The 21,682-nt window shown below is 46.6% G+C and overlaps 1 protein-coding gene across 4 annotated transcripts in view; it reads left to right on the forward strand.

Moving 5' to 3' along the window:
* The window catches only part of ANKRD6 (ankyrin repeat domain 6), a 184,455-nt gene that overhangs the window by 149,233 nt on the left and 13,540 nt on the right, over window positions 1–21,682 (forward strand). The window contains exons 4-12 of one of the 4 annotated variants that reach the window (XM_034991400.1): window positions 4,520–4,618; window positions 6,452–6,550; window positions 10,711–10,809; window positions 12,220–12,318; window positions 14,273–14,371; window positions 15,651–15,728; window positions 19,498–19,605; window positions 20,917–21,051; window positions 21,382–21,567. In XM_034991400.1, the coding sequence (XP_034847291.1) occupies window positions 4,520–4,618; window positions 6,452–6,550; window positions 10,711–10,809; window positions 12,220–12,318; window positions 14,273–14,371; window positions 15,651–15,728; window positions 19,498–19,605; window positions 20,917–21,051; window positions 21,382–21,567 (1,002 nt within the window). The remainder of the gene's footprint in view (window positions 1–4,519; window positions 4,619–6,451; window positions 6,551–10,710; window positions 10,810–12,219; window positions 12,319–14,272; window positions 14,372–15,650; window positions 15,729–19,497; window positions 19,606–20,916; window positions 21,052–21,381; window positions 21,568–21,682) is intronic. The other 3 variants (XM_034991401.1, XM_034991402.1, XM_034991403.1) reach the window with 3 other exon arrangements.

Raw genomic sequence — 21,682 nt, forward strand, 5'->3', positions numbered from 1 at the left:
ACCTCCAGTGGCCTGGAATGGGATTATTATGAATTTCAGCCTGTGGAAACCAGTTCTTTAGAATATGAAACTCCAAGAGAAAATTCCCTCTTGCTTCCGGCCAATCCTGTCAACTCACATTGGAGCTCTGATGCCATCTCTGATTGGTCCATGAGCAACCACACGGCCCCCACTTCAGAAATAGTCCAGGACCCCGTGGCCATGATAAAAGCCACAAAGGAAGAGAAAAATAAGAAAAACCAGAGAAGAAAGGCTAGCAAGAACCCTAGAAGATCAGAGAGAGAAAAAGAGGTCAGCAACTTGCTTTGCACACCTGCGCCGTTGGGCTTCCTTGCAACATGTCTGTGCCACCTGGGAGAGATTCCTCCTGAAGAGGGACGTGTTCCGCCTTAGTGGGACTCGGGTTTCTTCCATGAGCTTAGCTTCAGCATCCGCGTGCATTGCGCCCACTCTTTCTCACCATGTAGGAGAGAACGCTAAAAGTATTTCGCAACAAAGATGGAGACCTCAGAGGTTCCAAACTCCTTAGATTCCATACGTGAGAAACACTGAAGTCAGAAAAATTGAGAGCTTGGCAGTTCATGCACTTTGCAAACAGGTCAGCATGTTCCAAACCAAAGTGCCAAACTGCAAGGTGGCTGGCTCTCCACGTTTCCAGCTGTGGTGTTTTTCCTTTTGCATTTTTGTAGTTAATCATTCCACAGATACTTTTTGGGTGTCTGTAGTGGCCATGGCATTGTGCTAAAGCACTCAGCTAGGGGATGCCATCAAGAGGCAGCTGATCTTTTTTAAGGCCTGCCAGACTGAGGTTCATTGATTTCACAGGGTGGAAACAGCTTGGAGTTAAGTGCAAAGAGCCTTGACAGTTTGAATTCGGGCCTAACCACACTACCCCGAATTAGCTGGTTATCCTTGGCGAGGCACTGAACAGCACTGAGCCTTAGCTGTTGTTGTTTTTTTTTAATCAATAAAATGAGAATTAGATGCCACTTGGAGTATAGTAGAGGGTCAATAAATACTTACTGAACAAACAACTATCGAATGCTGTTAAGAGTGTCATACCTTTTGCAGCATTTTTTTTTTCAAAGTTTCAGAATTTCATGGTGTATTTAGATAATACAGAAATAAGGATTATGTCAAAGTTGCTGCCTGGGTCTGCTAATACGTATGTATTCAGGACACATTTTGTTGTTTTCTGTGTCCTATTTCAAAGAGGAAATGTTTCAGGGCGCCTGGGTGGCTCAGTTGGTTGGGTGTCTGCCTTCAGCTCAGGTCATGATCCCAGAGTCCTGGGATCGAGCCCTGCGTCGGGCTCCCTACTCAGCGGGGAGCCTGCTTCTCACTCTCCCTCTGCCTGCCGGTCTGACTACTTGTGCTCTCTATCTCTCTGTCAAATAAATATTAAAAAAAAAGAGGAAATGTTTCCACAGTACATTTTATAGGGGGAAAGTTGATTTCCAGGTAACTGGCCCTGTTTCAGTTGAGGGTCTCAGGTGCTCCATTGGGTTGTGTTCTGGGGAAGAGTAGCCCTGAGATAGAGAGCCCAGGCTGGCCCTTTGCTTATGTGTTTTATGTCTGAGTGGCCTTCAACTCTCATCTTGGTAACTTTGGAGTGGCTGGTGTTTATAAGCCAGAGAAATTGTCTTCCTCAGTCCTCTAGAACTGTCCCATTCAGTGTTCGCAAAGCTAATGGCGCGGCTCAAGGACAGCCACTTGCAGTGGGGAAAGGCTGATGTTGGCCTTCTCAGCAGTGTTTATCTGACTGAGGAGGCCAGGACCCGGGCTCGGAGTGAGGCCTCTGAGGGCAGTGAAGATGGAGGGGAAGTGGTGGTCTGGAGACAGGCAGTGCCCCTAAAAGGTCTCTGCAAGAGACACCTGTCGCAGTGGCTTAGGACAGTTTGTGTTCTCACTGTAGTCTCACCAGGTTGTTAGATCTCCTTGAGTCTTGTTAATCCGTCTGGAAATTTACTTTTAAAGGCTAAACCAAAAGTTAGATTTAGCTTCTTTCGTTGAGCTAGAGTTTCACAAAGGAAAAGACGTCTGTAGGGAAGCAAAAACAGATGATTCATGCCGAGAGCAAGTAATAAATAATAGTGATGTTCTGGCTCCAAAGCTGCTTGACCTCGTGATTTAGGGGTAGCTTGTGAAACATGATAAAACACTTGACCTGCAGCAAGGCTTAGGCTAGACTGTGCTCTAACCAGCCAAGGCCCCTCATGCGAGGACTCAGACAGAAGAGTGACCGACACGACCCATGAGTTCTGGGCTTTGTGCACAACACAGATCGAGTGGTTAAGTTCTGTTCTGTGTCAGGGTTGTTATTATCAGTCCAAGGAGTGCTGTTCTGAGCGCTGGCAGTCTGTGGGAATTAAAGCCCCATCAGTGTTTACCCCTAGAGAATGAGCTGCAGTCTTCCCTTCTTGCCGAGACCAGAGCGCCATCTTTCACATCAGGTCATAAATTGCACTTCAGGCCCGTTTTGGGAAAACCTGTCACCATTCTAATGGGGAAATGGCAATCGTGGGAATTCTTATAGAAATTTTTAAAAGTTAAGACTTGGGCAGTTTCTCATAGGATGACTTGTTTGGACATAGTGTATGTCATCTGGAAACACTTCCTAGGATGTTTGAGATGAATGTGTAATGGCTTGACGTGCCTCCTGCACCCGCCCATCCAGTGGCCACATTCCTCTTGTGACTGCAGGTGTGCAGAAAGGGTTCTCTTTGAGTAAGGAGTCTCTGGGAAGGTGGACAAGAGAAAACCCAGTCTAAACCTAATGTCTAATGGGAACAATGGCTTATGATGCCAACGGGGAGGATTCATGATAGAAATGCTGTGGGCAGTGAATCAATTATAATACTGGAGCTGGATGTGCTGACCCATCACTGTGGAAATCCCTTACATTCTACACATGAACAGTGAGAAAAGATTGAGACGTGGACAATCCCATTATTGGTATATTGTTACAGCTTAGACTTTTAATAAATAGGAGTTTTTCCTGTGGCTAAAATTATATTTGTTAAATATAAAAAGTAGGAAACTATTTAAAAATATAAGGAAGAAAATAAAAATCACTTCCCCTCATGGATTTTTAAAGGGAGGTTTTTTGTTTTCTTTAATTTTAAGAAAGTGAATTTGAGTTTTAAATAGCATTAAGTGTTTATTGTGATAAAATGCATATAACATAAAATTTACCATTTTTTTAACCATTTTTAACTGTACAGTTCAGTGGCATTAAGTACATTTGCATTGTTGAACAACCATTATGACCATCCATCTCCAGAATTTCTGTTTGGATTAAGTGATTTTAATGTGCATTGTTGTTTGTTCTAGATTCCAGCGTATTTAGTAAGTAGAATCAGTACTTCATTAAGGCGATTCATAAGTAGCAGTGTATCCCCCTTAAAAAAATCTCCATATTTTTTGTCTTATATTAGTCTCTCTTTCCTCTCTTGGGCTAAAGATGAGGGATGCGCCAGGGTGTGTCCTTTGCCCCTCTGGTGCCCCACCAGAACATCTTTATGCAGAACTCTTACCAACCAAAGCATACAACCCAAGAAGGGAAGGGACAGAACTTAGGGAGCATCCACCCCTCCTTTACAGGTAAAGAAACAGAGGCCCAGTGAAATGACAGGTGTCTCCCAAGACTGTGCAAGATTCACATCTCCTGTCCCCCTTGCCCTGCACCTCTCCCTTCCTACCAGAAGTTTTCCACACTGCTCACCTATCTCCCCATTTCAGTTTGGATCCCAGGCTAGACTTAATTTGTTTCGACTTGATTTCCTGAGTACATGTCAGAGATGAGATGTGCTCTTAGAGACTTCAGAACTCTCTCTTATCTTGACCATCTTACTTTCTCTCAATTGCAACTAGGGGAAAGAGTCAAGTTCCCTTTGGTGCCCTGATGGAGAATGAGAAGATCAGCAATCCCCAGCATCTGATCATAAAGAAAATGCAGCATAAATCAGTGAGGATGCTGACATGAAATATCAGAATAGGCTTCATAGACTTATGCAGTGATAGTCCCTGGAGTCCTCAGATGACATGGCATAAACCTCTACATTGCCCTCAGCCCATATAAGTCAATCAACAAATATACACCCGTCGTCAAATCGTTGAGTGTTGCTAGCTGACTTAGCCGGATAGTGATTCCTCTGAAAGAGAACAGGCAACTAGAGGACTTAGTAGGGAGTAAAGATTGCTGGTTTAACTGCATAGCACACACAGCCTAGCTCTCAGACCCACTTTCCAGATGTGACAGTCATAATCTCTGAATACTGCCATTCCTCGGGGTGGCAGCTGAGTGCCTGACCCTCATTCTGATGTCAGCTCTGAAGTCGTTCTGTGGTCGGTTTAAGGTTCCTACTGAGTTTGGGAACAAAAGAGCTCTGCCTGGCATGGTGGCCGGTCTGCTCCGATTGAGGACAGGAGATGTCCCTGTGTCAGAGTAGCGCAGTGAGTGCTGCAGGGTAGGGCTGGGAGAGCTGACTGATGTTCCCGCCTCCACGTCACTCTGCAGGGGGATCAGACCGCCTTGCACCGGGCCACAGTGGTGGGGAACACGGATGTCATTGCGGCGCTCATCCAGGAGGGCTGTGCTCTGGACCGCCAAGACAAGGTGACGTGGGACATGTCCGCCTGAGCACCCTGCTTCGGGAGCTTGTGACTGTTCAATGTTATCATTCCTGAGTCCTATCACTCATGATAAAATCAGCTTTAACATGATAAAATCAGCCCAACTTTCTTTTGAAATAGTATCTAATATCCCTTTTAATCCTTCCCCCTGTTCTGTGGCAGCAGCAGGCAACCACATAAATATAAGTGGTAAAGAAAAAAATTCTAGAAATAATGACCTGTGGAGGCCTGGATGGGGAAAGGATGTGCCCTGGACTCAAATTAACTTGCTCACTTTTCTTTAAAAAATAATTAGAATTAATTTGAAATATATTGGGAGGAAAAAAATGAGCAAAATCAATTCTTTAAGAAATCCCAATGATATATTTTATATTAATCGTTGCTTTTAAATCGTTAATCTTAAAGCAGGGAACTTTGTAATTAAGTGCAGTTCGGCCTGTGTTTACTTTTTTAGACAACTTTTTAACTCAAGCGTCCCATACATACAGAAAAATGTGCAAATTATAAGCATGCAGTTCAGTGAGTTTTCACTAACTGAGCACATCTTTGTGAGCCCCCAGATCAAACAGCAGATCATTAGCAGCATGCCAGAAGCCCCCTCACAAGTGTCCCCATCCAGTCACTTTTCCTTCTGCTTCCTGCTGTGTGCAGTCAGTCCCCCGGGCCAGCCCAAATATGGCCACTACCATTCCCAGCACCACCCCATTCCCAGGCCTTTCAGACCCTACCTAGCCTCCTCCTTGTGGGTGTCAGTGCCATTCAGCCAGTCTCGTGGTATGGACGAAGAAGAGCCAAAGCCAGCGCCTGGACGTGCCCAGACAGTGCACCTGCCCTGCCCCCAGGCCTGCTCCGCACTCTGACCTGGAACAGCACACGCGCGGTCTCTCCACCTCTCCTCTGCATGCTTCTCCCTCCCTATAACCCCAGCCCTCTCAGCCCCACGCCACTCACTTCACTGCACTTAATATTTCTGTTGTAGGAAGTTAAGCAAATGCCAGCTGTGTGTGTTAATTGGTTGGTTTTTATTTAAAAAGCCACATACTGAGGACACTTGTTTATCTTCTTTACAAGTCACTGTTGTCTCAGTGTCTGCTTATTTGTTTCGGTCCCTGAGACTTTGGATTAAACTGGGTGAGATTAAATTGGGGGAAGAAAAAGAGAGGAGGAATCTGCCTATCCAGCCCTTGGGCCCGGCAGCTTATGAAGCTGGACTCTTCATTTGCCTGATCTTTTCAGGGTTCTCTCTGGGGCCAGGAGCAGAGCAGAGCAGACCCCAGGGGTGATGGAGGTGGGAAGGAATGAACATCATCTCGATGTTGTTTTCTGTTAAATGTGACTATGGATGAGCCTTTCTCAACCGGGGTTCCTGGAGAGATTTAAGCCCTAATGCCTTAAGGCATCTATTGTACATCATCAATCTAAAATGGTACTTGCTGGGGTGCCTGGGTGGCTCAGTAGTTTAAGCATCCAATATGATTTCAGCTCAGGTCATGATCTCGGGGTCATGGGATTGAGCCCTGAGTTGGGCTCCATGCTGGGGGTGGAGGCTGCTTAAAATTCTCTCTCCCCCTCTTCCTCTGCCCCTCACTGCCAAAAATTGTAAAAAAATAAAATGGTACTTGTTATGTACCATTTCTGGGAGAATGGAGAAACTAGCCCCTGAAATCATTTTCTGGGCTCTGTGGTTCCTGTGAGAAGCCCCCGTTGAGAAAGGACCTATGATGCGTACCCTAGAAATACACTGTGATGTATCGATTCTAATGAGATGGATTAGGTCTTGGGTAATGTGCTTTCTGTCTCCGTATGTGTTCCTTAGGACGGGAATACGGCCCTACACGAAGCATCCTGGCACGGTTTTAGCCAGTCAGCCAAACTGCTCGTTAAAGCAGGAGCCAACGTGCTTGCCAAGAACAAGGTGAGGCCCAACAGGTGCTAGAACTCTCCGTTCACAGGTGGGGATGGCTGCAGGCTGTCGTCCCTGTGTGAGCCTCCTCACTGAGCGAAGCGAGAGCTCGGGGGACCAGGGGAAATGAAACATTATCTCCATGGTGAGCAAGAGAACCTACTAGCGTGGCTTTGACTTCCTCTGAATTCTCCTGGCTCTCACCGCTTTCCCATTGGTTTATCCGGGTGTGGTTCGGCAAGCAGCCCCGTCCTCCTGGAGACGGGGAGAAGCCAGCAGCACCTCTTTCCCCGCATTTTCCTATCTCCCCTCCAGTCACATCCCCTCCTTCTGTGCTCATTATTAATGAATGCATCTCTGGATTACTGCAGAAACCTCACAGCAGATTGGCCAGCTTGCTTAGTCCCTTCTTCATCCTGCTCCTTCTCTGCTGAGAAACCTTCCAGGAAAGCTCCCCAGCCTGACACTGTCTTGGGCCTCCCTGGAGTGGCCTCAGTCTGTCTGCAGCCTCTTCCCTGAGCCTTTCCCAGTATGTGCCTCGTGTGCTACCAGAGGGGGCTCATCATCCTTCCCGTGGGCAACTTCCCCACTCCCTTTGGGGAAGCCTGCTTCTCCTATCCGCCCATAGACTTCCAACCCCGGCTCCCAGGGCAGTGGCCTCTCCCTCTCCAAAGGCCCATCAGGCTCTTTCCTGCAGAGCTCCCTTGGCACTTCACACAGCTTTGTGCTGTCATTTACTGGTTAAATATTTCTCATGGGGGCGCCTGGGTGGCTCAGTCGTTAAGCGTCTGCCTTGGGCTCAGGTCATGATCTCAGGGTCCTGGGATCGAGTCCCGCGTCGGGCTCCCTGCTCCGCGGGAAGCCTGCTTCTCCCTCTCCCACTCCCCCTGCTTGTGTTCCCTCTCTAGCTGTGTCTCTCTCTGTCAAATAAATAAATAAAATCTTAAAAAAAAAAATAAATGTTTCTCATGGTTCCCTCATGGGACAAAAACTGGAGGAAAAGAAGCAAGCCATGCATCATGGTATCTCCAGTAATGCCTGAGTCACTGCAAACTGGTGGCTGCTTCATTTCTTCAAAGTGGTATATTGTCTGGAACATGAGTTGTAGGTGGACCCATGTTGTATCTTAGATCCTGGAACTCTGAGAAGTAGGTGGTTCCCAGTTAATGGATAGGGAAGCCTGAGCTGGGAGCCAGTAGTCTCAACAAAGACACACAGGTAGGGCCATAAACTAGCCTGAGTCCGTCTGCTCCACCACACTGCCTCCTATCCTGTATGGGGCCCCGAAGGTGTTGTGGAAAGCCACAAGGTCTCTCTAGATAGAACAGCAGAGACTGTCAGAAGCAAAGGTAGGGGCTATCCCGGAAAAGGACTTCTACGTTGTGCACCAGCCACATCCTCTGGCGAAGTCTCTAAAAAGGCCCTCCCCTCTGCCCCCACCTTTACTGAGGTATAACTGACAAATAAAATTGTAAGATATTTAAAATGTACAAAGTGACGACTTGATATATGTATACGTTGTGACAGGATTGCCCCCATCGGATTAATGAACACCCCCCTCACCTCACATGTTTACACTTTCTAAAAAATTTTTGATGTAAACATTCAGTTCTATTCTTTGTATACAATTTATCAACTATAGTCACCATGTTGTATGTTAGAAGATACTTGTAACTGAAACTTTGTACCCTTTTACCAACCTCTCCCTATTTTCCCCACCTTCCACGTGTAAGTGATACCATACAGTATTTCTCTGTCTGGCTTATTTTATTTAACAAGTGTGCTCTAGGGTCATGCATGTCACAAATGATAGAATTTCTTTCTTTTTTTGAGGTTGGATGATATTCTGTTGTATAAGAACATTCTGTTGTATAAGAACTTACTCAGTGAGTATATCAGCCCCTGTCTGGGAAATAAGTACTCATTACTCAGGATGGAAAAATGCCTGCTACGCATATCTCCTAGGTCACATTTTCTAAATGTCAGCTTCTAAGGTATAATCCATATACAATAAAGTTCAGCCTTCTTAGATATGTTGTTGTATGAGTTTTGACAAATGTATATAGTTGTGTAACCGCCTGCACAATCAAGATATAGAATGTTTTCATCGCCCCAGAGACTTCCTTTGTGCCCCTGAGTGGCAGTCTCCCACCCACCCACCACTCCCAGCTCCTGGCAACCACGGATCTGCTTTGCCTTTCCCAGAGCATCATGTAAATGGAATCAAAGAGTATGCAGCATTTCGTGCCTAACTTCTTTCCCTTCATGTTTTTGAGAGTCCTCCATGTTGTTACATGTGAGATTAGTTCATTCCTTTTTATTGCCGAGTAAGAGTCCAGTGTATGAACATACCATCATTTGTGTATTCTAATCCACAGTTTTTGATTTTCTTGATCCAAATGTTTTTCAGCATAATTGATATTTTCTTATTAGCAAAGCAATGTTTGGTGTATAGTTCCAGAACCATCAGAATCCTTTTATTTCCCCATTTATTCAACACATTTAATAACTCCCATGAAACCAACACCTTTAAGACAACCTACTGCCAGGGCAGTAAGAATTACACCAAGCCAGGCGCTGAGCCCTTGCACAGAAGACGGAGTGTTTAAAACGTGGGCCGATCCTCTGTTTTTGAGAGCTAAGCTAGCAGTGGCTCTCTACCTGTTTGTGCTCTAAAATCTCCTGGAAAACTATAAACAAAAACAAAAGTGGGGGGCGACAAACTCACCTGATGACTGGGCCTCAGGTGACAGGCTGTCCCAGTTTTCCCTGGGCCGAGGGGTTTCCCGGAGTTTGGGACTTTTGGTGCTGAGACCTGAACTGCCCAGACTCCACCCCCAGGCTGAGTAAATCAAGAGTCCCTAGAAGGGTTGCAGCTGAGCACCAGTAGTCTTAAAAGCTCCCCCAGGTGATTCTTTGGTGCAGTGGAAGGTTGATAACCTCCTAGCTCACTAAGCGCTCAGGCCTATAACCTTCAGGTTCCTTGGAGGGAGCAGTAAGGAAGAAAGATTCTACCCAGGCTGCCTAGAGCTAAGGGTATGAGAGGGGAGGTAAGTGAACCAGCGACATCCAGTTTTCCTCTGTGTGGTTTTTTTTTTTAATAAAACTCATTGCTCTTTTCAAGAGGTGAGAAATAGAACATCCATGAGTATGGGCAGACAGTGCCATGGGATCCAGATCCGGGGCGAGGAAAAGCTGTAAGCAGGCAGTGAAATAGCTCTGAGCCCACACAGTTGCAGTCCTGACCCAGCTTTTTAGCTCAGCCCACCAATCACTGAGCTTACAGACTTAACCTCCTGTATGCTCCTAGGCTCTCTCAGACTAACACCGCATCTCCTCTTGTGCTGTCTGCTTTTGTTGTTACTTTTATCAGCAGCCTTGCAGGCACCGTGTGCACGGTTTTAAAAAGTTGTTTATGTCATGAATTCTTTCTGTAACATTGCCATGGACGTGATTCTGACCCTTGGTTGTCACTGTGAAATGGCACATTGGTGGTGGAGCCCAAAAAGCAAGAGGGTCTCCATCTGTATGGTAAGTGGTGGACGTAATCGTATTGCCTGCAGTGTGCGTACCTTTGTTCATAGTTCAGATTTTGATGTTTCAAGGAAAACACAAGAATGGAAGGTTTCCAAAGGCGTACAAGTTAAATCTCAGTTATCTGCACTCACAGGAAGTGAGTTATCTTTTGCCTTTACTCCAGTGGTGTATTGTAGTCACAGCTGTTATCTGCGTTGGGCAGGAAGGATGCGGTCCTTTCCGAAAGGAGTGCAACATACTGCACGCACACAGCATTTTGCCATTAAGTAAATACTCTCTCGCAGGCACTCCGAATTAATCCTCACAGCCTCAGGAAGTAGGGGTCACACTCCATTTTACAGGTAAGGAATTCCAGACTGAGCATATTAAGAGTCTTGACCAGTGACTTTCAGCTAGGAAGTGGCAGAGCCAAGGTTTTGTGGCTGATAGGACTCTTGCGCCTGTCTGGATTCCACATTAACTGTTCTTGCCACTGAAACCCCTCTGCTGGGGCCACCAGTCAGGAAGCAGAGAATGTGAGCATTGACTTTTTTTTTCTTGCAAGTGTCTATCAGCCCCCTGCAAAGCCTGCCCCATGCAGACCGGCCGAGAAGCATGTTGCTAACGTGTCCTCCCTTCTCTTGCCTCTCTCCAAGGCGGGGAACACCGCTCTGCACCTGGCCTGCCAGAACAGCCACTCCCAGAGCACTCGCATCCTCCTGCTGGGCGGGTCCCGGGCCGACCTCAAAAATAATGTGGGTGAACAAATCCGGCTTCTCTCGCGCTCTCCTGTGTCACCTTGGAAAGTAACCCTGAAAGCATATTTGAGTATTAACACCTAGAAAATGAAACTGAAAATGGGAAAAGTGTTTGGGGACTATCTATAAAGTATTTATTTTTTTTGCTATGCCTTAAGGGGTCGGCCAGGGGCAGGAGAAGAGGACTCAAAAGATTCAAACACTGCTCTTCTCCCATCCTTTCCCCCTCGCTACTCAGCCTGGGTTTGTTTCAACATTTTGCATAGCATGTGCTGGCAAATGAGTCCAGGAAACGTCTGCCCACGTAGTGTTGTGCAGTTAGCAAATGGCAGACGATGCCGTCCAGGGGAGATCCTCTGATGCCTGTGTCTACAAATTGGTTACTGAGGTGCCCTTGAGATGAGCCGATGGGTCAGTAGTTCTTAGAGGATGCCTGACTTTGGAGGTCACGTGGGTATGCCCCCTCCCTCCACAAGCAGCGGTGTTTCCTTTGTAAGTCCCGTGCCTCATCCCTCAACTAGAGACTCTGGCTGGGGCTCCTCTCGAAAAAGAGCCTTCACTGAGGTCTCCCTCACTGAGGGCAGACTCCTCTAAAGTGAGTCTCAGAATGCCCTGAACTTGGGCTTTGAGCTTGGCTCCGTCTTAATCCAGGAGAGAAGGTCATGCTGGGTGGCAGCCATCTCTAGACAAAGTTTGAATGAAAACATCAAGAAAACACTGCAGAGTGTCCTGACTTTGTCTCCAGTTTTGTTCTCTCTGGGAGCGGGTTAGCCCGTGCCCACTAAGGAAGATCTTGATCCTGAGTTTTTTCCTGAATGCTCTGTCTTACGCCAGTGATTGCCTCCTCATCAGCTCCCCAGACTGTTCTGCCCCACCCTGCCTGAAATATTGGGGTCCTACTAAAATGAGATGCAGCTTGAATTTTTTTTAGAACACAGGTGATCTTAAAATCTGACGGCTGTCCCTGCTGTGCTGACCTTTGTGCCGTGACAAATCCATGATGGAAAAGGGCTCGTTTCCAAAGCAGTGCTGTTGGTCTTAATTCGGTATACTCCAGAGCCTTTGGGCTGTAGGAGAGGCTGTGGTGAGTGGGTTCCTAGCAAGTGCTGGGTAAGCAGAGCCTGCCTTAGCTCCGGTGAAGGCCTCGTGGGGAGCGGGCGCCCAGCGTCTGAAACCTGAAAGCGGAGAGTCCGCTCGGAGAAAGCCGGTGGAGCCGCAGAGAACAGCACAGAGCTGTGGGGCTTGCAGTCGGGCGTCCACGGGAAAGGGGATGCTTCCAGTTCAGGCTGATAACCTCTAAAGAACATACACTAGTCTGCCAGTTTTTAAATCTTTATTTATTTATTTATTATTTATTTATTTATGTAACTGCTCAGATTGTGCTCAGAGTTTGATTTCTGTCCGCAGGCAGGCGATACCTGTTTGCACGTTGCCGCACGCTATAATCACTTGTCCATCATTAAGCTCCTCCTCAGTGCTTTCTGTTCTGTCCATGAAAAGAACCAGGTCAGTGCATGTGTCCTCCCCATGGCTACCGGGCCCCATTCCCACAAGGCTGGCAGGTGTGTTACCACAAATGGGGACAAAGACTGCTGGGGGCCTCCAGGCTGGGACAAAGCCAGTGCTGGCCTTTGCATGAGTGTTCCACTGAGTTCCTGTGGTCCTGGTTTATCTGGCCTCCTGGACAGAGCCTGCTCTTCTCATTCCAGTTCATAGCTCCACATTTGCATATTGAACATTTTCTGAAGATGTTGGGGCAGGTTTTGCTTGTTGTAATGCTTTCACAAAGGAAACCCACAAAGAGGAACGTGGCTTAATAAATGGGCAAGGGAATTAGGTGTCTCCTGACTCCATGAGTTCTGTTCCTTGCACTGCCACTTTGAGCTGATGGAGTCTCTGGTCTCTGTAAAACTGGGTATGTGATCTGCATCTGTGTACTAGGGGTTTGCAATAAAGCTGTGATTATTACAGCGTTCCATAGAAATGTGCATGATTTTCAGTAGTTTAAAAATTTTAAATGTCTTGGTATTTATTGATACCTAAGTGATACATTGTTTGGCTTTTCTGAGTTTGGGTGCATATATCTGAAATTTTAAAAACAGATCATTATTCAGATCGACGGTGCCCCATAACAGTGGTTTCTGACTCCTGCTGCATATTAAGAATCAGCAGGGAAATTATAAATACCATTGCTGAATTCTACCCCAGTTTAAATGACCAGAATCCAGGTAATGGGATTTTTAGAAAGCTCTTGACCTAAGTGTGCAGACAGGATTGAGAACCACTGGCCTAGCTGAATACCTGATCCTGTCCTTCTCCCGGCTTCCAGCGGATTCTCGCTCATCAGATTACCTTTACCCAGCCCCCACGAACCTATGTTTCTCAACTTTGGCGGGATGTTTTTCAGTCACCTGAGAGCTTTGAGAAATCCCCATGCCCAACCTACACTTCAGAACAATTGAATCAGTGCCTGGGGGAGGAACCTGGGTGTTAATAGTTCTTAAAGCTCCGCAGCTGATCCCAATTTGCAGCCAAGGTTGGAAACTCCTGCTGCAGAGCATCCCTAACACACGCAGCTAAGTGACTCAGCAGTGAACTAAAACTTCCCTGGCTACCCTTGGGGGACGAGGGCCCTGGGACAGCTGGATTTTCATGCTGCCCAGGAAAACACGTCATCTGGAGCTTTACCTGATCACCCAGTGGGAGAGAATGGATTATTTCACATCTGTATTTGCCTGATTTATTTATATCCTTCTGCTTTGGGAAATACAAATGTTCACATTAGGAATTGGCCCACCAAGCTGCAGTTGTCCATAGCCTCCTTTCATAGTTGATTGTCTGAACATTTTTTGTAGAAAGAAAATATGAGCTTTATTTAATAGGCTATTCGGTAAGAGGTTGAAAACAGCTGGTCTTGTGAACACATTTTTTTTTTTCAGTGATTCCACCCAAACGAAGAACACCCTGAGCCTGCAAAGTGATTCCCAGGGGGCCCCTTACATTCCCATGGGTGCTGCAGGGCTGGGATCCCCCCTGGTGCTTGCAGAAGTAGCCATTTTCTTGCAGCTTCTGCTCATTCTAGTACTCAGAAACCAAGGGGTCCTCTGCCTGGGCAGAGGGACGTGGTACAGAGCTCTGTGATGGCTGTGTGCCCATTATCTAATTCGGTGTAAGGCTTCAGGTCTCCCCATTCTCAACAACCCAGCCCAACCTTACTTTGCCCCCTTTACTTAATCCTGTGATTTCTAGTATCCTTAGTCAGAAAGGAGTGTGATCTTTGTACGTAGGTCATTTTAAAGAGATCTCTTTAAAGAGAACCACGTAACACTTGAGCAAAGGGCCCCCTATCAGTCTAAGGCAAATCCTAATTTGAATAGCCACCACCAGGCCATGGGATGAAAATCCGAGGGCTGTATGCCATAATCAGATGGAGTTTAGCGGCCTCTCTTATTAATTTCAGGCTGGAGACACAGCGCTTCATGTTGCTGCCGCCCTAAATCACAAGAAGGTGGTTAAAATCTTACTGGAAGCTGGAGCAGATGGGACCATTGTTAATAATGTAAGTTAAGTTGCAACAGTGTTTCTAAAAATCATTCCCACCCCTTCCCAGAATGGAGTGTGTTGTTACTACCTCACTTCCTGCAGGGCACATAGCCTCACCCAGTCTTATTCTGCAAAGGGCACAAAGCCCCCGCAGCCTTACTCTGTAAGAGCTGGGGTTCTGTTAAAGCTGAGGACCCCAGAGGTGGACTTGAGCTAACCCTTGCTCCTAGCAGCCCCATGAGTTGATGAACCCTAAGGCTTTATCCTTAGACTCTTAGATGAAGTGAGCACATCCTGCCAGTAAAGGGAAGGTCGTGGGTGTCTAAGTAAACTGACAAGTGGATGTTACGGAAAGTGAGTTCCTGCCCTGTAAACGAACAGGCTACTCAGAAAAGTGGCCACATGACCGTCAGATTAATCATCCTCAAAACTCTCTTCTCTCTCCAAAATCACCTTATTCTTTCCCTCTCTCTCTCTCTCTCTCTCTCAATATCCCACCCCACCCTATTCCCTCTCTCTCCTAGGTTCTATGGCAGGCACCAGCTCAGGCACCCTTTCTTCCTTGAGGCTGACCTGTGGTCTCTGCCCTCCTGAAGTAGCCCAGACTCAGGGGCTGGGGACAGAACAGTTGTGTAGAGAGTTGGGGAGTGTTGGAGCTGGCAAAAGGCTCCTGTATCTAGTCCCCAGCTTCCTCCTCCACCTCTTCCTCCTCACAGCTCTCCTACCTATATTGTGTGGTGCATCATCGTACCTGTCCCATGATGGCCTTTCCCTTCTTTTGAATCCCACGTTAGCAACTCCTACTTTGCCTTTATCTCCCTAGAGCCTCCGATATGGCCAAAGCTTCCTAATTGTTCTTTACAATCCAGGTCCTGAGACTGGCTGGGGCCTGATCTTCCAAGTGTCCTCCAGGGAAAATTCATTGCTTGGCTGGATTTTATGATCCTTTGTGTTTCTTCAACTGAAATCTTCCACCGTGACCTTGTCTTTTACATTCCCTCCTCTCTTTTCTAGGAAGCATTCCTTGGTGGGCAGGTATCCCAGAGCTTTGCTTCCTAGAGGGTCAGGACTCTCTTGCTGTATGTTGTTAATCATTATGCTCTCAGGTGTGACTTGGCTCCTGCACTAAATGGGGCGAGGCTCAAGAGCAAGGCCAGGTCTTACGTGTGATTATATCTTGTTGAGCTTGCTTACATGCTGGTGTGACTGAGTGCAGAGTTGCTGTCCCAGTTGGGCTAGATGTGTGCAGGGTTGGTGTCTTTTACTCACTTGTCCTCCCCTGTGCCTTTCCTTAGGCAGGCCAGACTCCATTGGAGACTGCCCGCTACCACAATAATCCGGAAGTTGCTCTTCTCCTCACTAAAGCTCCCCAGGTAGGATTTATTGCATTTTCCATTATATTGATTATGTGGGGCTGCAAAGTTGTTGGGAATCTCCAGTGGCCATCTATTAAAGCCAATTCAAAATAACTTAAATCAGAAATTGATGGGTTTGCAACCAGGCAGTGGAAAATGCAGGAATCCACGTGGGCCTCCAAGATAACCAGAACCGGAGACATAAGGTTCAGTGGGCTCGTTTTCATACATGGGCATCCTTTCTTCTCTGTGGCTGGATCATGGTCATTACCAGCTTTGTGGATTATAACTCCCCAAGTACTCAGCGAAGAAGTTCTGGTTTAAATGATACAGAAGAAGATCATGATTGGCGAGCTTGGGGCAACTGCCCTGAACAAGTAGGACAGGCACTTTAGGGAGATAGTTGTATCCATTGACCATGTGGTTGGAAGGGGCATTTCCTGGAGAAAGGTGGGAGGAAGGGATCCAGTCGAGGCAAACAAGGCAGTAAAATGTCCATTAGAGGCAGTCAAATATAATAGTGTTCTTTCCTTTTTTATTGAATATAATGGTATTTGGAGCATCATTTAACTTAAAAAATTGATATCATTTGAGTTGAGATTGAAATTATCTAACATTTAATAATGTATAAGCTATTCATCATTTCAGCACCCTGAAGTAACTTTTTATTCATATTACCTTTCAGACACATAATTTTCATAATTGTGCCTACAATATACATACCCTTTTGTATCCTGCCCTTTATCCTAACTATAGTAGGAAAATGTTCTGCAGTTCACATAATTCATCATAATGAAAGCCAGTTTGCTTTTTTGTTGCTGTCCAATATTTTGTTAACCTAAATGTCCAATATTAAGGATATGGTTTGCTTCCTGATTGGAGGTACTCTGTTACATTACAGCAAAAACAGATTAGTTTTCGAACTTATTATGCCTGATAACTGTGAGAAGGTAAAGTCTCAGAGAGCCAGAGGAAGATTCCAGATACCAGCCTGCTGCGCCTGAGCCCCATCAGCCCAGGGGTCTGCATGGCCTTTATTTCATTTGTTTTCAAAACCTACCTGATATAACTAGCAGATTCTGGAAGTGGTGAAGATTTTTGCCTTCTGAAAACTGATCACCCTGTTGCCCGTGGAGTTGGTCCTTCTCAGTGGTGTCTGGAAGTCTGTGGAATCCCTGACAGACACAAGTCAAGTGGTCCTTTGGAAAAAGTTTCCACCTCTTTCCGACTATTTGCAAACAAATCATCAACGGAATCACATCCATGAATCCTGATAGAAAAATGCTGGTCTTTTACAGATCAAAAAGTATGGGATGCTATAATAAAGGTCAGAATCCATCTCTGTTCTATGGCATTTCAGTGTTTGGCAGTTTGGAGAGCCAGCTCTGTCCTTGGCTGTATGAAGATCATCGAATTTTGTGGGGTGGAGTATCCCCAAGGCACACAGAATTATAGGCCTTTAACCCACCTGCCCTTTGTTTTCCAGAACTCAGGATCTGAGTTCATAGAGAAAAAGCTTTACCGTGGACCATTTTCCTGTGTGATTCTCCTTTAGTGTTTCCATTAAAAAAAAAAAAGACTTCAGTTTTTCCACACCCATTTGAATGGCAAATAAAATGACATTTTATGGAATATTTTATGTAATTATATATGCTAAACTCTATTCTCAACATGAAGAAGGAACTTTGGAATGTGCATAAAATTGTATACATGCCGTTCTTCTGTTCTGAGGTTCTAGAACTAGCCTTCCTGTGTGTGAAACAGGAAATTCCTTGCCTTGGGATGTTAGCTGACCATGGATTTCACTGGCTCACAGCAGTACTAAGAGGTTACTTTCTAAAGATCCATATACCCTGATTTCCGTGAACTGGAAAAGATTGATGACCTTCCATTTAGTAGACGACATGGTTCGCTGAGAAAGGCTGTAAGCCATGCAAAGTTATTTTCATTGGCTAATAACATGGTCTATGGAGGGAATTATTCTGATGATTTGGGTGACCTCTGAGTATCCCTTCCCATTTTAGATTGATACGGTTCACAAATGCTTCTGAAAGTGAATTTGGGGTTGATGTTGGGGCTGTATTCTGTTCCAGGAGTCCATAAGCTGAATGAGCAAAGGGCACTAGTCACTCCTCATCAGACTTGACTTCCTAGTGAGTCTGAATTTAGCTTACGAAAGGGCTTAGGACAGTGGCTTTCAGACCTTTTGGTCTAGGGACACTTAATGTTCTAGAGGCCCATAAAAAGCTGTGTTTGTATCTGTTAATAGTTACCATATTTGAAATTCAACTTGAGAAATGTTTTTAAATGAATAAACATTTTTAACTCTATTTATGTTACCACAAAATGAACTTGTTTTTGTGAAAAGTAACTTTATCAAAACAAGTTGTGTGAGGAGAGTAAGTAGCATTATTTTTCATTTCTGCAAATCTCCATACTGTTTTCCTAAAAGGAAGATGCATGTGATCCATTGGAGTATCGTGTGCAGCTTCTGGTAAACACCGCTGTATACTCAGTGTGAGAGAGAAAAAGGCCGACATTGTTGTAGTATTATGAAGGTAATTTTAGCCTTGGTTCCAGGACACTTTCAGAGCTGTTGGCTTAGGGGATGAGAATACAGTTTAAAAATCTGGTTCAGCCACAGGCAGATATTGTCAGGAATTCTCCATTTAGTGGTGCCTGCTGCCCATAGAGGTTTTGTCCCATAATAGTGTCACTTGAATTTAATGAACACAAAGTTGAACATTGAGCTGAAAACTATGGTGAACTATCTACCTATGAAGACAAGATGTTTTATTGCAGAGAAATTGTGAGACCTTGAAAAAGGTGTTTTTACTTGCTGGACCTCCTTGGTTAAAGGGGGTGCCCCTGGAAATGGGAAGGAAGGGGCCTGGGGGAAGGGTCTGGAGCTGGGCCAGAGATTGAAGGTTTCTGACAGCTCAAAGATTTGTACCCTCGTTAAACTTCCTCTGCCAGTCAAGGTACTCTAGGGAGCAAGGCAGGAGGAAGACACCTAACAGTGATTGATGGTCCAGGGTGTACCAGCCGCCTGCTTTGTCGTCGTTAATTCCATTAACTCCCCATATTTACACTGGAGAATACAGAGAGGGCAAATAACCTGCCCAAAGATTCTACAGCTAGCTGCTACTGGGTTCCAAAATCAGGCTGTCAGACCCCATGTCTACATGCGTGTGTCTGTTCTACCTTCCTGCACTCGAAGGGGCAGACCAAATGCTTCCTTCTGGGGAGGAGATTCCTGTCCCATGGTTGGGACCATGGTTCACAGACACACTTCAATGTTTGAATCAAACTGCAAATATCCTTGAATACGGTTTGGTCAAGAGAAAATCTGATGGGCTAGTTCAGATCCCATGTACCAAGATGGTGAGCCTGTGCCTGGCCCGGGGCTGCCACGTTTGACCACTCCAGGGGATGCCATTCCTGTCCTAGTCTCTGTGAGTGGTATTCCCTGGAGCTCAGCCATACACAGCCTACACACACCTATACGGTGGCCGTGGCCCGGCACATAAATGCCTGTTCTCGTCCTAGACTGTAAGCTACTGGAGATCAGGGATAATGTGCTTCTCCTCTCTGGGTCCCTAGAGAGCCCAGCGCAGGACCTAGGAAGCCTAGCAGACAGTCTGGAAGTGCTTGTTGACGTGAACGCTTGGTCTCTCCCACTAGGCTGGAAGCTCCATTAGATCAGAGCACCAGGTCCAAGGCCGAGTCCATCATACTGATGCTGCGCACGCCAGTGGTTTGTAACCATGCCTCTTGCCTCCTTCAGGTCTTGCGCTTCAGTCGTGGGCGAAGCCTGAGGAAAAAGAGAGAGAGGCTCAAGGAAGAGAGGAGAGCTCAGTCTGTGCCAAGAGATGAGGTGGCACAAAGCAAGGTGGGGGGTAGCCCTCCCGCGCCTCCGCAACTTCATTCCCTTCCAGAGGGTGGGAAACGCGCGCCGCTGCTTCTGGGCTCGTGTGGCAGTGGCCGTGCCCTCCTCTGTCTCTCCTTCCCACTGCTTCTTCAAACTGTCGTCCGTGCTTTCTCTTCAGCTCCCTGTCCTCCACTCCTCCAAGGGTTCAGATCGTCTGCCTGTTCGCCTGTCTTTCCCAGCCCCCTCTTTCTATGGCCTTGTCACCACCATGCGGACAGCTCCGCCTCAGACCCTGTGCCCTTAATTGTATGGGGCAGTGGTTTGCCAAGTGTGGCATCCACTGTGTCACCTGGGACCTTGTTAAATATGCAGAGTCTGGGGCTTCACCCCAGACCTACTGGATCAGAAACTCCGGGAGGGGGCCCAGCAAGCTGTGTTTGAACGAGCCCCGCGGGTGATCCTGATGTGGACTAAAGTTTGACCACCACTGGCCTAGGTTGCTTCCTCCCTTTCTGCTTAGGGAATGGACTGAGGCTGTGTTAGCCCATGTGATTCCTCTGTGAGAACTGAGAAGAAGATGCCCCCTGGGCAGCCCAGCCCTGCTTGGGCACATACGGTAAAGCGAGCCCGAGCTGCATTTCAGCTCCCTCTGCTAGGTGCCCTTGTATGGGGACAGCCTGCACGACTAGACACCATAGCCTTGGAACGAACTCTGCCTTTCAGCTCTCCCAGGGCGAAAAAGGCTAGGATATAAAGACAACTTTTGGTCCATAAAATTTTATACCATGTACTCATTATTCTATTTCAAAATCTTATCCGTGTCCAGGGTTAAGGCATTGTAACTCTGATTAAGTTCCTGTGGGTGTATTGTATATATTAATTTGTAAAAGCTCTTATAAGGAGTGGAAATGTGATGTTTTTTCATTTCAGAGATTTCCCGTACTCCATTATGAATTGTGAGGTCCAAGCTCAAAGAACGAATGGTATTTTTGTTGTGGTTGCAGTTGTTGAAATGCAAAAAAAAAAAAAAAAAAAAAAAATCTCTAACGCTGAAGTGTTTGTGGTAGGTTCCCGAAGCTCTAGAATATAGAATTAGACCCAAGACTATATTTAGTTTGGCACCTAATAGAGTCAAAGCCAAATATTCAAGCAACTGGGAAAATGGAAGATGTGCAATGTCAACCACCAGGCAGTGTTCCCTGTTTGTCGTTGGTTCAGAGTCCCACGGGTCCTTTCGTGGATGTAGTCTTGCAAACAGCATTTTACACCATTACAGAAAAAGGCAGAGGGGGGCAATTAGAACTGGTTTCTGGGCTTTTTTTCTTTCCTCTGTAGGGAAGTGTCTCAGCAGGAGACACCCCCAGCAGTGAACAGGCTGTACCCAGAAAAGAAGAGGCCAGAGAAGATTTCCTGTCCACCTCCCCAGAGCCCAGAGCAAAGGACAACAGGCAGAGAAAGTCAAGGCCCAAGGTCAGGAGGCCTGTGAAAGCAGCCAGGGGAGGGCTGGGAGACAGGTTGGCAGAGGGCCCTGGGATAGCGTCATACCCAATAGCTAGAACGCCACTTTGCTTGGCTTGCTGGTTGGGAGCCAGAGCACAGAACTTAAATCTGGCTAACTTCAAACACACAGTTAGTGTGCTGATAGATTTCTTTTGACGTGGGCTGCTGAGAGGGGAATGCCATGAGACTGAGCAAGGCGGGAGTAAGATGGGAGCCGTGAATAAGATGGGAGTGGTGGGCTGGGTGTCAGTCCTGCGGATGTCATGGTGCTCAGGGGGATTGTCCCTTCCTCTCCCACAGGTGTCAGCGTTTTCTGACCCCACCCCACCAGCAGACCAACAGCCTGGACACCAGAAGGACGCGCATGCACATAATCATCCTAAAAAGAGGCCCAGGCACCGATGCTCCCCCCCGCCCCCTCCCCATGAGTTCAGAGCGTACCAGCTCTACACACTGTACCGGGGCAAGGACGGGAGAGTGATGCAGGTACCTAGTGAGCCCTGTCTGGGCCTAGGAGCACAGGGAGAGTGATGCAGGAACCTAGTGAGCCGTGTCTGGACCTAGGAGGACGGGAGAGTGATGCAGGAACCTAGTGAGCCCT

The sequence above is a fragment of the Mirounga leonina genome, unplaced genomic scaffold, assembly GCF_011800145.1.
Source record: "Mirounga leonina isolate KUSES-001 unplaced genomic scaffold, KU_Mleo_1.0 Mir_53, whole genome shotgun sequence".
Lineage (NCBI taxonomy): Eukaryota > Metazoa > Chordata > Mammalia > Carnivora > Phocidae > Mirounga > Mirounga leonina.